At 44.3% G+C, this 13302-nt stretch overlaps 1 protein-coding gene across 1 annotated transcript; it reads right to left on the reverse strand.

The window, feature by feature from the left end:
* Positions 1-10332: 10332 nt before the first annotated feature.
* USP26 (ubiquitin specific peptidase 26) lies at positions 10333-13008 on the reverse strand. The gene has a single exon (XM_059911801.1). It carries the CDS (start codon positions 13006-13008, stop codon positions 10333-10335), a length of 2676 nt encoding a protein of 891 aa, XP_059767784.1.
* Between the last annotated feature and the right edge of the window lie 294 nt (positions 13009-13302).

The following is a 13302-nucleotide window of genomic DNA, read 5'->3' on the forward strand; positions in this document are numbered from 1 at the left end:
GTGCGGGCTCAGTAGTTGTGGCTTGCGGGCTCTAGAGCGTAGGCTCAGTAGTTGTGGCGCACGGGCTTAGTTGCTCCGCGGCATGTGGGATCTTCCCGGACCAGGGCTCGATCCCGTGTCCCCTGCATTGGCAGGCGGACTCTTAACCACTGAGCCACGAGGGAAGTCCCTAGTCACTGTTCTTGATGACCCACCTCATCTTTAGGGGGCAGAGTTTTAGATTCTTCTTTAGGGCCACTGTGTGTTGTCATATAAGAATGAGACATTCCATATGTTATGCCATCGCTAGGCCCATCTCTTCACTTGAGATGTCCCCTTTTCCACATGTTTGAATTCTGTGCAACTTTCAAGGCTCAGGTCAGCTGCCATATCTGTCTTTAAACTTTCTCTAATCAGCCCAGACAACAACAATCCGCCTTCTCTGAAGTTCTTTCCCTCTCAAAGTCTAGTTGCTCTCTTTGGCACTGTGGGTCTTATCAGTCACATTTTCATATATACATCATAGACTCAAAGGATTATGAGTTGACTGAGTTGGTTGATTACAGTCTGGTCTAGGCTGGTAGCACTGGGAATGAATGAAAAGGAAGAGACATGACTGATTGGATATATGGTGGTTGAGGGAGAGGGTGGAGTTAGACGATGCTATTATTTCAAGGTTGGTAGCCTCACTGACAGAAATAAATCAAGTCCTTTGGTCGGCTAGTATAGATGAAGTACTCAATTAATCCTTGTTGAGGTTAACTGAATTCACTTCAACTGGAAACTTTTCTCTATCATTTTGGTATTTGTTCAAAGTCTCAGTGTAGTGCTCTCCATGCCATTCTTCTGTGTTTGGGCTTGTCCTTGACAGATGTTGCAAGGAATGGGGTCCATACAAGTCTGCCATCCTGTGCTCCCTATTCTCTGTGTGTGTCCTTTGTAGGTAAATTGTGTTCACATCCACACCCGCCTTTACTCATATACTCTGCCCTGCAGCGCCTCTCCATACCCCAGCTTCCTCTCTCCCTCCTCCTATCCCTGTGTTCATTTCTGCCCTAGGCTAAAATTTAGAAGAGAAAAGCATCTGACCCCATGAACACTGGAAGACTGTATCTAACCAGGGCTCATTCTGATAGCAATAGGAACATCTCCAAATGACGTCTTCCTAATGGGGAATTTCAAGCACTATCAGAGTGGTGGCCTAAAGAAGGGCATTTTTTTTAAGGGCAAGATAGTAAATATTTTAGGCTTTCCAGGTCTTTTCACAACTACTAGACTGGGTTGCTGTAGTTAGATAATATGTAATATGTAAATGTAAATATGCAAATGAATCGGCAGGGTTGTGTCCCAATAATGTTTTATTTACAAAAATAGATAGCAGGCCATATTTAGCCCACAGACTATAGTTTGCTGAACTCTGGTCTACAGCTTTACTTTATGGCATTCCACTGTTTCTGAAATCATAACTCAAAAGCAGTGGCCATTTCCTTTCATCTATCTATCCATCTATCTTTCTGTCTTGCACTTCTGTGACAGGACGTTTTGTGATGTGCAGAAAAGGCAAGGAAGTACGTGTTTCCATTGAGAATCTTGGCTGTGAATGTTATAGAATTAGAGAAGGGAAATAGGAGTGTCTGTCAGATTCCATTCTTGAAAACCTGCTAATTTTAGGCAGTAACTTTTATGCTGCAAAAGCGGTTTAACAGGAACTTCCCTGGTGGTGCAGTTGTTGGGAATCCGCCTGCCAATGCAGAGGACGTGGGTTCGAACCCTGGTCCAGGAAGGTCCCACGTGCCACGGAGCAACCAAGCCCGTGCACCACAACTACTGAGCCTGCGCTCTAGAGCCTGCGAGCCACAACTACTGAGCCCATGCGCCACAACTACTGAAGCCCGCGCACCTAGAGCCCACGCTCCGCAACAAGAGAAGCCACCGCAATGAGAAGCCCGTGCACCGCAACGAAGAGTAGCCCCCGCTCGCCACAACTAGAGAAGGCCCGTGAGCAGCGATGAAGACGGAATGCAGCCAAAAAAAAAAAAAGCGGTTTAACAAACTTATGGTACCCAAAGGGGAAACGTGGGGGGAAGGGATAAATCAGGAGCTTGGGATGAACATACGCACACTACTATATATAAGATAGATGACCGATGGGGACCTACTGTATAGCACAGGGAACTCTACCCAATATTCTGTGATAACCTATATGAGAAAAGAATCTGAAAAAGAATGGACGTATATATATATGTATGTATGTATATATATATATATGTATGTATATGTATATAACTGAATCACTTTGCTGTACACATGAAACTAACACAACATTGTAGATCAACTATACTCCAATAAAATTAAAATTTTAAAAATAAATAAAATCTTGGAAGAAAAAATTTTTAAAAAGCGGTTTAAAACAATGATACTGAGAAGATTTGAGAAGATGGCGGAAGAGTAAGACGCGGAGATCACCTTCCTCCCCACAGATACATCAGAAATACATCTACACGTGGAACTGCTCCTACAGAACACCCACTGAACGCTGGCGGAAGACCTCAGACCTCCCAAAAGGCAAGAAACTCCCCACGTACCTGGGTAGGGCAAAAGAAAAGAAAAATCAGAGACAAAGAATAGGGACGGGACCTGCACCAGTGGGAGGGAGCTGTGAAGGAGGAAAGGTTTCCACGCACTAGAAGCCCCTTCGCGGGCGGAGACTGCGGGTGGCGGAGGAGGGGGGAGCTTCGGGGCCACGGAGGAGAGTGCAGCCACAGGGGTGCGGAGGGCAAAGCGGAGAGATTCCCGCACAGAGGCTCGGCGCCGAGCAGCACTCACCAGCCCGAGAGGCTTGTCTGCTCACCCGCCGGGGCGGGCGGGGCTGGGAGCTGAGGCTCGGGCTTCAGTCGGATCGCAGGGAGAGGACTGGGGTTGGCGGCGTGAACACAGCCTGAAGGGGTTAGCGCACCACAGCTGGCTGGGAGGGAGTCCGGGAAAAGTCTGCAGCTGCCGAAGAGGCAAGAGACTTTTTCTTCCCTGTTTCCTGGTGCGCGAGGAGAGGGGATTCAGAGCGCCGCCTAAACGAACTCCAGAGATGGGTGCGAGCCGCGGCTATCAGCGCGGACCCCAGAGACGGGCAGGAGACGCTAAGGCTGCTGCTGCCGCCACCAAGAAGCCTGTGTGCGAGCCCAGGTCACTCTCCACACCGCCCCTCCCGGGAGCCGGTGCAGCCGGCCACGGCCAGGGTCCCGTGATCCGGGGACAACTCCCCCGGGAGAACGCACTGCGCGCCTCAGGCTGCTGCAACGTCACGACGCCTCTGACGCCACAGGCTCGCCCCGCCTCCTCCGTACGCCTCCCTCCCCGCGGCCTGAGTGAGCCAGAGCCCCCGAAGCAGCTGCTCCTTTAACCCCGTCCTGTGTGAGCGGAGAACAGACGCCCTCAGGCGACCTACACGCAGAGGAGGGGTCGAATCCAAAGCTGAACCCCGGGAGCTGTGCGAACAAAGAAGAGAAAGGGAAATCTCTCCCAGCAGCCTCAGGAGAAGCGGATTAAATCTCCACAATCAACGTGATGTACCTGCACCTGTGGACTACCTGAATAGACAACGAATCATCCCAAATTGAGGAGGTGGACTTTGGGAGCAATGATACATATATTTTTTTCCCTTTTTCTCTTTTTGTGAGTGTGTATGTGTATGCTTCTGTGTGAGATTTTGTCTGTAGAGCTTTGATTTCACCATTTGTCCTAGGGTTCTGTCCGTCCGTTTTGGGGTTTTTTTGGGTTTTATTTTGTTTTTTTACTTTTTAAAATTTTCTTCTTAATAATTATTTTTTATTTTAATAACTTTATTTTATTTTATCTTACTTTATTTTATCCTTTCTTTCTTTCTTTCTTCCTTCCTCCCTCCCTCCCTCTCTCTCTTTTTTTTCTTTCTTTCTTTCTCTCTTTCTCTCTTTCTCTCTTTCTCTCTCTCTCTCTTTCTTTCTTTCTTTCTTTCTTTCTTTTTCTCCCTTTTATTCTGAGCCGTGTGGAGGACAGGCTCTTGGCTCTCCAGCCAGGCATCAGGGCTGTGCCTCTGAGGTGGGAGAGCCAAGTTCAGGACACTGGTCCACAAGAGACCTCCCAGCTCCACGTAATATCAAATGGCGAAAATCTCCCAGAGATCTCCATCTCAACACCAAGACCCAGCTCCACTCAACGACCAGCAAGCTACAGTGCTGGACACCCTATGCCAAGCAACTAGCAAGACAGGAACACAGCCCCATCCATTAGCAGAGAGGCTGCCTAAAATCATAATAAGGCCACAGACACCCCAAAACACACCACCAGACGTGGACCTGCCCACCAGAAAGACAAGATCCAGCCTCATCCAGCAGAACACAGGCACTAGTCCCCTCCACCAGGAAGCCTACACAACCCACTGAACCAACCTTAGCCACTGGGGGCAGACACCAAGAACAACGGGAACTACGAACCTGCAGCCTGCGAAAAGGAGACCCCAAACACAGTAAGATAAGCAAAATGAGAAGACAGAAAAACACACAGCAGGTGAAGGAGCAAGGTAAAAACCCACCAGACCTAACAAATGAAGAGGAAATAGGCAGTCTACCTAAAACAATACTTTTTGCAATAATGAAACTGAATAGATAGCTGCTTGAGAGTTTTATTAAGTAGCCTAAGGAACAATTTCCTTAGGAAGTGGGGTTTTGTATTTTTTGTCCTTAATAGTGTCCAACTGAAATTTTATTCCTAAGAATTCTTTGCTTATCTTGTAATGATTAAGGATTATAACATAAAATATAGTGTGCTTTAACAAAACTGACTTTTTTCCTCATGCTTTTCTTAAGGCACCCTGAGTTTGTGGATTTATATAACACATGTGATGTTTAGTTTTGTGTATCAACTTGGGTGGGCTAAAGTCCCCAGTTATTTAATCGAATAGTAATCTAAGTGTTGCTGTGAAGGTATTTTGTAGACATGGTTAGCGCCCACAGTCAGTAAAGGAGATTGCCCTCGATGGTGTGGGTGGGCCTCATCCAATCAGTTGAAGGCCTTAAGAGCAAATCTGAGGTTTTCCAAAGAAATTCTGCCTCGAGCCCACAGCAGTTTCCAGCCTGCCAGTTTGCCCTTTGCATTTCACACTCAAGACTGCAAGATTCACTCCTGCCTCAGTTTCCAGTTGTCTGGCCTGCTATACAGAATTCAGACATGCTAGCCCCAACTTGCATTAGCCAATTCCTTAAAAAAAACTCTATGTATATAAATAAATATATTCATATATGTATAATATGTATATACCTGTGTATACACACACACACATTACATTTGAAAGAGTAGCCCAGCTAGTGTTAATCTCAGATATGAAACTTTCAGATTTTTAAAAAAATATTTATCTATTTTGGCTGCACTGTGTCTTAGTTGCGGCACCTGAGGATCTTCCTTGTGGCATGTGGACTCTTAGTTGCAGCATGCACGCGTGATCTAGTTCCCCCATCAGGGATCGAACCCAGGCCCCCTGCATTGGGAGCGCAGAGTCTTACCCGCTGGACCACCAGGGAAGTCCCCAGATGTTTTTCTTTTGGAGTAGAGTATCTGATTAATTTCTGATGCAGGTGAGTTTCAGGACAATGGCTGAACCTGGGATGAGGGGGTGGCTGTTGGGGGCGGGGCTAGAACTCCACCTTGTCCTGCATGGACACAGTGCTGTTGCCCCCCTGCACGTGATGCCCAGCTCCTGGTGCCGGGTGTGAACCTTCTTGTACCACTCACGCATCACCGCCAAAACAAAGAGGTGATCAGGGTCACCTGGAAGTCACGGTCCCAGTGCGGCTTGCCGGCCACCGAAATTTTCAGTGGAGGAAATAATCCACTCTCGGTTACAGAAACACACTTTGCTAAGACTTCTATTTTGAAATGTTTTTACAGGGTGGGGTCAACATAGGGAGCAGATGAGGCATGAAAATAAGAAGGGAAGGACTGGGAGTTTGGGATTAGCAGAGGCAAACTATTATATATAGGATGGATAAATAACAAGGTCCTACTGTAGAGCACAGGGAACTATATTCAATAGTCTATGACAAACCATAATGGTAAAGAATATGAAAAAGCATATATATATATATATATATATATATATAAACTGAGTGACTTTGCTGTACAGAAGAAATTAACACAACATTGTAAATCAACTATACTTCAATAAAATTTAAAAATAAAATAAATGTACAAAACAAAAACAAAACAAAAACAAACAAACAAACAAAAGTAGTGTTTGCTTGATATCCTAGCCATCTCTTGCTGGAGGTCGCACCAGCAACTGGAATATTATGGTTCTCCAGTCAGCATTCTTTATACTACCTTACACCAAAAAAGCAACACTAAATCAAATTAAAACAAAGGGTATCACATTACAATCTTTGGGTTTAACTGGAATATTAGAGTAGGACATCTCACGTGCTCAGCCTCTGTTACCAGACTGTGTCCAATCAGGAAATAGAAAATACAGTTATTTAAACAGGAGAAGTTCAATATAAATAATTATTAATCTATGATAAGAGTAACTGCAGAATGTAAGAAAAATCTATATTATATCCTAGGGTTGAGGGAGCGTATCCCAGAACAAATTTGGAAAGGGGCCCCAGTCTCCAGGGCTGGGCTTCAGAACTTGTTGAAGATGCACTTACAGCCTACTGGATGGCAGAGAAGTTTGCTGGTTGGCCTGAGCCACCGTGGTCTGCGGTCACTGGAGTGCAGGTGGAGCGCAGTCGGGATGCAGACAAGCCTCGGCCAGGGCACGGATGCACAGGCACACCGAGGGGGCGGAGTCTCCACCGCTCACCCTCCAGGGCACAAGGAGGGCTATAGCCAATGGCCAGGGACGCAGTCATGCAGACGGACTGAGGGTGTTGATGTGGCAGGAAGCCTGCAGTGTGTGGAAGGGCTGTGGGATCCAAACCTGGGAAAAGCACATGATCAAAGGGAGTCAAGGGCACATGGTGTCCAGGTGGAGATGGCAGCAGGAAAGTCATCTCCAGGCCAGGCCAGGCCAGAACTGTGAAGTCTCAGGAATCACACATTTTGGTTCCACAGCTGGGTTACTGCACCACTAGATTTTTCTCACCATCACAGCTCACACTGCTAACCCACCTCAACAACTGGAAATGGCAAGAGAACCCTTTCCACTTGCAATGTACCTCTCGCACCCTCTACTGAGAAAACTCAACTTGTGCTTGGTGTAAAGGAGAAATGCCTAAAGGAATTCTGTCCACTGTCACAGAGCATGTACTGAAGGGTAAATTTGGAGCTGAGAAGCAGTACACGGGTAACTGGCATGGCCCATCTCTTTGGTTACTCAGCTTCCCTATGCACCCCTACATACATTTGAACTCTCATACAACAGCAAAACAACTCCATATTTCTACCTAACAGATACACCAGTCCTTTTATGTGTTTCACTGTGCCCCCAAGTTAGATGACTCAGTCCCAAGTCATTGCATCCATCATGCGATCTATTAATTATTCCTCAAATTCAGTCAGGCAGTCATTGAATATTCTGTTGTTACCTTTAAAGACTAAGTTGTAAAGTTAACTTCCAATAACTTGTATATAAAATTAAAAATAGGAAGCAGGATAGAGAAAAAGAGAACGGTGAGTAAATACAAATAGACACAGGTATATAATAAACATAGAGAAAATATGCAAAACTACTATAGCCCTTGTTTCTGTAATTGGTCTCCAGGTTTTAGTTCTTCAATTACCAATTACAACTTTCCTTCATCCTTACTTAAAACCTCAGATGCTTTAGGTTTTTTTTTACCTGGTGGGGGGACCAAAACTATCCCCCAAGGGTCTGAGTCCTGAATCATTCTCCTCTTTGTTGTTGTGATTGTTTCCCATTACCTTCCACTACTGTGTGGTAGCAAGAGTAAGGGCCCCACGAAGATGTCCACATTCTAATGCTTGGAACCTGTGAATATATTGTCAGGAGACAAAATGGGAATTAAGGTTGCTAATCAGCTGACCTTAAAATAGGGAGATGATCTTGGCCCAGTCTCACCATGGTTCCTAAAAGTAGAAGAGGAATGCAGAAGGAGAACCAGAAGGAGAACCAGACGGAGAACCAGACACGGCCAAGTGAGGACTCTGCCAAGCACTGCTGGCCTTGAAGGTAGAGGAATGAAACCATAAGCCAAGGAATGTGGGCAGCCTCTAGAAGCTGGGAAAGGCAAGGAGGCACACTGTCCCCTTAGAGCGTCTGGAAGGATTGGAGCCCTGCCAACATCTTGATTTTAGCCCAGTGATACACATCTTGGGCTCCTGACTGCCCAAATTCTAAGATAATAAATTTGTGTTGTTTTAAGCCATTTACTTTGTGGTAATGTTTTTATAGAAGCGATGGAAAACTAATACATTGAGGGTCAAAGAAAGTTTTTATATCCATAATTACCCAGAAATCTGATCTATAAATTAGAGAACCAATTAAAATCCATAATAAAATAATAGCCACTGAGTCACTTAAGAATTTTATTTATTTATTTATTTATTTATTTATTTATTTATTTTTGGCTGTGTTGGGTCTTCGTTTTTGTGCGAGGGCTTTCTCTAGTTGTGGCAAGCAGGGGGCCACTCTTCATCGCGGCGCGCGGGCCTCTCACTATCGCGGCCTCTCTTGTTGCGGAGCACAGGCTCCAGACGCGCAGGCTCAGTAGTTGTGGCTCACGGGCCTAGTTGCTCCGCGGCATGTGGGATCCTCCCAGACCAGGGCTCGAACCCGTGTCCCCCGCACTGGCAGGCGGACTCCCAATCACTGCACCACCAGGGAAGCCCTGAATTCTTAATCTTCTATTTGAAATAACAATATAGCAGGTAGATAGCACACAGCCACTCACTGTGCACTAAGAATTTCTTCTCACAGGGCAGTGATGGATTCCACCCAAGCTATCTGTCCCAGAGGACAGAGCCTCCCTTCTTCCCCTTTTGATTTGCCCTGCGTTTGGAAGTGCGACACGCTGAAGAGCAGCACGTGCAAGATGTATAATACCTTATACTCCGCACCCAAAATTTTTAATTTCTGAAAACTACTGGCATCTTCATTCTCCTTTCAAAATAACTTTTCCCTCACTCTTACCAAAACTCTTGCTTTGATGCCTATGTAAACTGGGTTCAGATTTAACCGTTCTATTAGAAGTCAAATATCTGAAATTGGGAAACCAAAGTGTCACTCTCCTCCTCTCAATCTAACTCCAACCTTATCCTTCAACTGCTTCAGCCGCCGAAGTGCTACACAAGTTGAACAAATCTCTCATTATTGTGTCTGCGACTCCTTCTTCCATGGGAGTGATTAATTCAATCTAAGAAACTCCCCCCACTCTACCTCAGCAGTCGTCAGCTCCCATTGAGACCTCTTTCTAGATACACTGTGCTCTGAACAAACTTTGTTTCCCAAACTTTGGAATCTGGTTTTCCCCTTAGAGGGCATTTTTAAACTTTCCCACACCACTGAATTCCCGTTCACCTCTTTAAGGGCATCCAGGATTAAGAGCATCAACAAGCTCTTGGATTAATACAGCCGTACTAAAACTGTACCCCATACACAAGGGGACACGCCCGTTTTGGGGAAGGTGGGACTGAAAGTTCAATCCTTTTATACGATGTGAGAAAGCCTCTTAGTACAAGTCATTTGTTAATAACAAAGGTACAAGGCATTACAGACTCACTGCCTCAAAGACAGCAAAAGGCTAAGTTACAGAGAAGGCACGAGCTTAATATCAGAATTACTAAATCCCTGAATCACATGAATTACAGAATATGACCACCTCAGGATCCATCAGGCTTTTACCCAGAAGCAGATCATATCCAGGCACAAGTTTTTTGACATTGTATCAAATCAGTAACAAGACTTTCAAATCCTACAAGTACACTTTAAAGCATGCATTGTTTATTCATTCAAGGAGTTAAGGCCGCCACACTATAAAGTACAGGGAAGTAAAAGGAATTTTGCATTAGTCTTACAATGTCAGGTAAATATTGTCCAAGGCTTCATATGAAGTTCTGGTAATCAATGTTCCTTTTAGGCAATGCAAGTGCCCCTCTAAAAAGAGCAACATGGCACGGTGGGCTTAGATCACCAAGAACAGTTTGCTAGCAGACAGGAAAAGGTGTTCAATTTCTTGAGGGCAAGTCAACTTCCCCATCCTCAAGGTTTAAACTTGACGGTATATAGCTCCTTCGGCATTGAGCAAATTTCCTGCCATGGAGTCAAAGAGGCCATCAAGCGGATGAATCTGATGAGGGGTGTTCTTTTACTACTTCTGAGTCTACTTCTTTTACTACTCCTGCCTCTGTGCTATGAGGCTGGGAGTTCTATTCCCTTCCCAACAGCTCTTCAAAGATCTCATTGTGCATGTAAAAGAAGATGTAGCCAGTGCAAAGCCTAGCCTCCTGCATTGGGGCCTCCTGGATACTTGATACCTGCAGATCGCTGTAAGTCAACCACTCTCGCCTCTCAAAGTTGTAGGCATCGCTGATATAATGGCCGGACAGCCCTCTTTTTCCAAGATGGCTGATAACACCGATGAGCCGATAGTCATGACTATCTCCCATCTTGGCTTCTCTTTTTGGTATGTCAGTAGAAACGTCTACCTGTTTCACATCTGAAGAGCCCTTGTTTCCAGGGTCTTCATTGGAACCCAACGCACCTAGGGAATTCACCTTGGCTCCCTGGAAACTTAATTCCGTAGGTCTTCTGCATTTCTCTGTGTACCACTGGGTATCTGGCTTGGGAAGTCTTCGAAGCAGTGCCAGCCAAAGGTCTTGTTCACAGAGTCTCATCCCCTCATAAGGTTGGGTGTCTTCAGGCACTTGGCAAGATTCTTCTGCAATTCTGTTTTTTTTATCTTTACAAAATTCTTCGGTGGTCTCGGCCACGCTCTCAAAATCTGCAGACATATTGGTTCTCTTGTATTTCTTTAGTTTTGGATTTTCAGGCACTTTGTGACATGTATCTGGGCTGCTGCTGGTGGGTAGACCTTTCAGAGAAAGGGAGCTGTCTTCCAGATTCATCATTAGGCCTACTGCTAACAGCTCTCTTGCAATGGCTGCTCCATGTCCTGTGTTTACCAATGTGGACTCTATTATATCTAGTTTAGAATATTTTCCCAGGTCTTTTTGCTGCCGTACTCCTCTTGAACCTTTATGAAGAGTCTGGCGTTTTTGTGGTTCAGACTCTTTGTCTGATCTAATGTGTGGAGCCAAAGAATCCTTGGATTCCGAGGTCTGCTTTGTTGAAGCTGTCAATGAACTGATGGTTTCAGAATTCATCTTTTGAAAGACTTTAAAGACTTGGGAAGCCCTAAGAGGTGCATTCTTGCTTAAGGGAAGCGGCGGTTTGGTGGTTTCATTGCAATGGGAGGATAACTTTAAGTATTTGTTAATAATGACTGAGCGGTCATCTTTCCTTAAGGACCAAAACTCATTAAATTTATAGCGTTTCAGATGAACAATGAGGACCCTGGGTAGCCTACTGAATTTATGCACTGCAGTAGAACTCCTGTGGTTACACTTTTCACATTTATACTCAAGTTCTTCCCCTTCAAAGAAAAGATCAAAACTTGACTGAACAGACAAGGGAAGTGCTTGTTTTCCCTGGGGAAGATTTACGGAGAGAGAATCACTGGCCTCTGTCTTACGAACAACGTGCCCACAGGCTTTGCAAATAATTGAGTGCAGCAACTCGAAATCAAAATTGTTCAGAACAGGGCAAACAAGACCCTTGGTGTCAGCACTACCAGCAGAAACCTGTTGAGGTGAATTTCCTTCCTCAGATTCAATTTTAGTCTTCCCAATTGTGGTTAATTTTCCCACGTTTTGTTTCACCTGGTCTAAACAGTGACCTAAAAACTCATGCGCATCGTTCTCCATGTTGTCAGAGAATATCTCTGCAACTGCTGAAATGGCTTTTTTAATATTCACAAGTAACTCCTCCTTGATTTTTATGTTATAAGTATCTTTCAAAACAAGCAGCCGTACCAAGCATATGCTAAGTGCATCAAGGGGAATTTTATCCCATGAGAAGCCCAGCTTGAGTAAATCATCAGCAAACGATGGCACGGAAAATAAGGACTGTAAAACTGAATTCATATAGCAGGTGTTTCCCAAATTGGGGAGGCCCTGCCATAGTTTCTGTGGGTAAAATTCAAAGATCATACTGAGTTTGTGCCAGTCTGGGTCACTTTCACCATACCCTGATCCTAAGAGAAATGCTAAATATATTTTCTCAGACAGTCTTTGGAGAAGATCAGTGACATCTAGGTAATAAGAGTTTCCAGTAGAATCGATCTTGAATGAAGGTCCAAGTTTCAATTTATTATTCCGTTTTAACCTTAATTTTTTCTTATTGTGGCTTACATATCTCAAGGTATTCATCTTTGACTTCTTTCTTCTCACAAAGGTATTCTCTTGCAGGAAGTTCTTATTTATCTCTGAGCCAGATGATGGCTTCCTTTTCCTCTTCCCATATCTATTTTCTAATAATCCTTCACAGGTAAATCTTAGTGATTCTGATGCAAACAAAGGCATCTTCATATCATCAGGTGTTTCATTTCTTTCTTTCTCAAAAGGTTGACTACTTGACGTGTTACAAAACGATGTCCCCTCACCTACCTTCTCTATTGTTGTACTGGCAAAGATACTCCCATCCCTATCAGGTCTTACGGGTGGTTGAAGATGATTTTGATGGAATCTATTCAGGAACATCTTCAAGTTTTGGGCATCTCTGGAGGATAATCTTTCAATAAACAGTAAGTCATTAGTTTGGAAAGTTAAATGCAGATAATTTTGGTCTTCTCCATAGGGTCTAAGGACTATGTTTTTAATATTATTACTTAGCTGAAATGCTGTGTATTCTCCATTACCGAGAGAGATGACCAACGTAACTTTCCTCCTTTTTCCCACTATTTCAATGCATGCTTCATTTAGTTCAGTTATCCCAGTCTTCATGTTCCATATTTGGACAAAACCATGTACCATTAGAGCAGCCATGATTTCTTTATAAATAAAATACACATATCCTGAAATATCGACAATCAATTTGTTGGCCAGTTCACCTCTGGAGACAACACCAAAGAAATAGTTCTTTAGTTCTCTATGTAGAATGATCCTGTTTCAAGTGTTAGTTTTATCCTAGAGCCTCTTCAAGCTCTGGATATCCAGCTCTTTAGTGATAAAACCAATATGCTTCGAGAACTGTCCACGGTTGCATGAAGGCAGAGTGTTGATTCCCAAGTTAAGACTGCTACTGTAAAGAAAATCAAGAAAAATTATTTAAGCTATCAG

Source organism: Balaenoptera ricei, chromosome X, assembly GCF_028023285.1.
Source record: "Balaenoptera ricei isolate mBalRic1 chromosome X, mBalRic1.hap2, whole genome shotgun sequence".
Taxonomy (NCBI): Eukaryota; Metazoa; Chordata; class Mammalia; order Artiodactyla; family Balaenopteridae; genus Balaenoptera; species Balaenoptera ricei.

Excerpts from the sequence above, each read along its gene's own strand:
- USP26 (XM_059911801.1), bottom strand. The coding sequence starts at position 13,008 with ATGGCTGCTCTAATGGTACATGGTTTTGTCCAAATATGGAACATGAAG.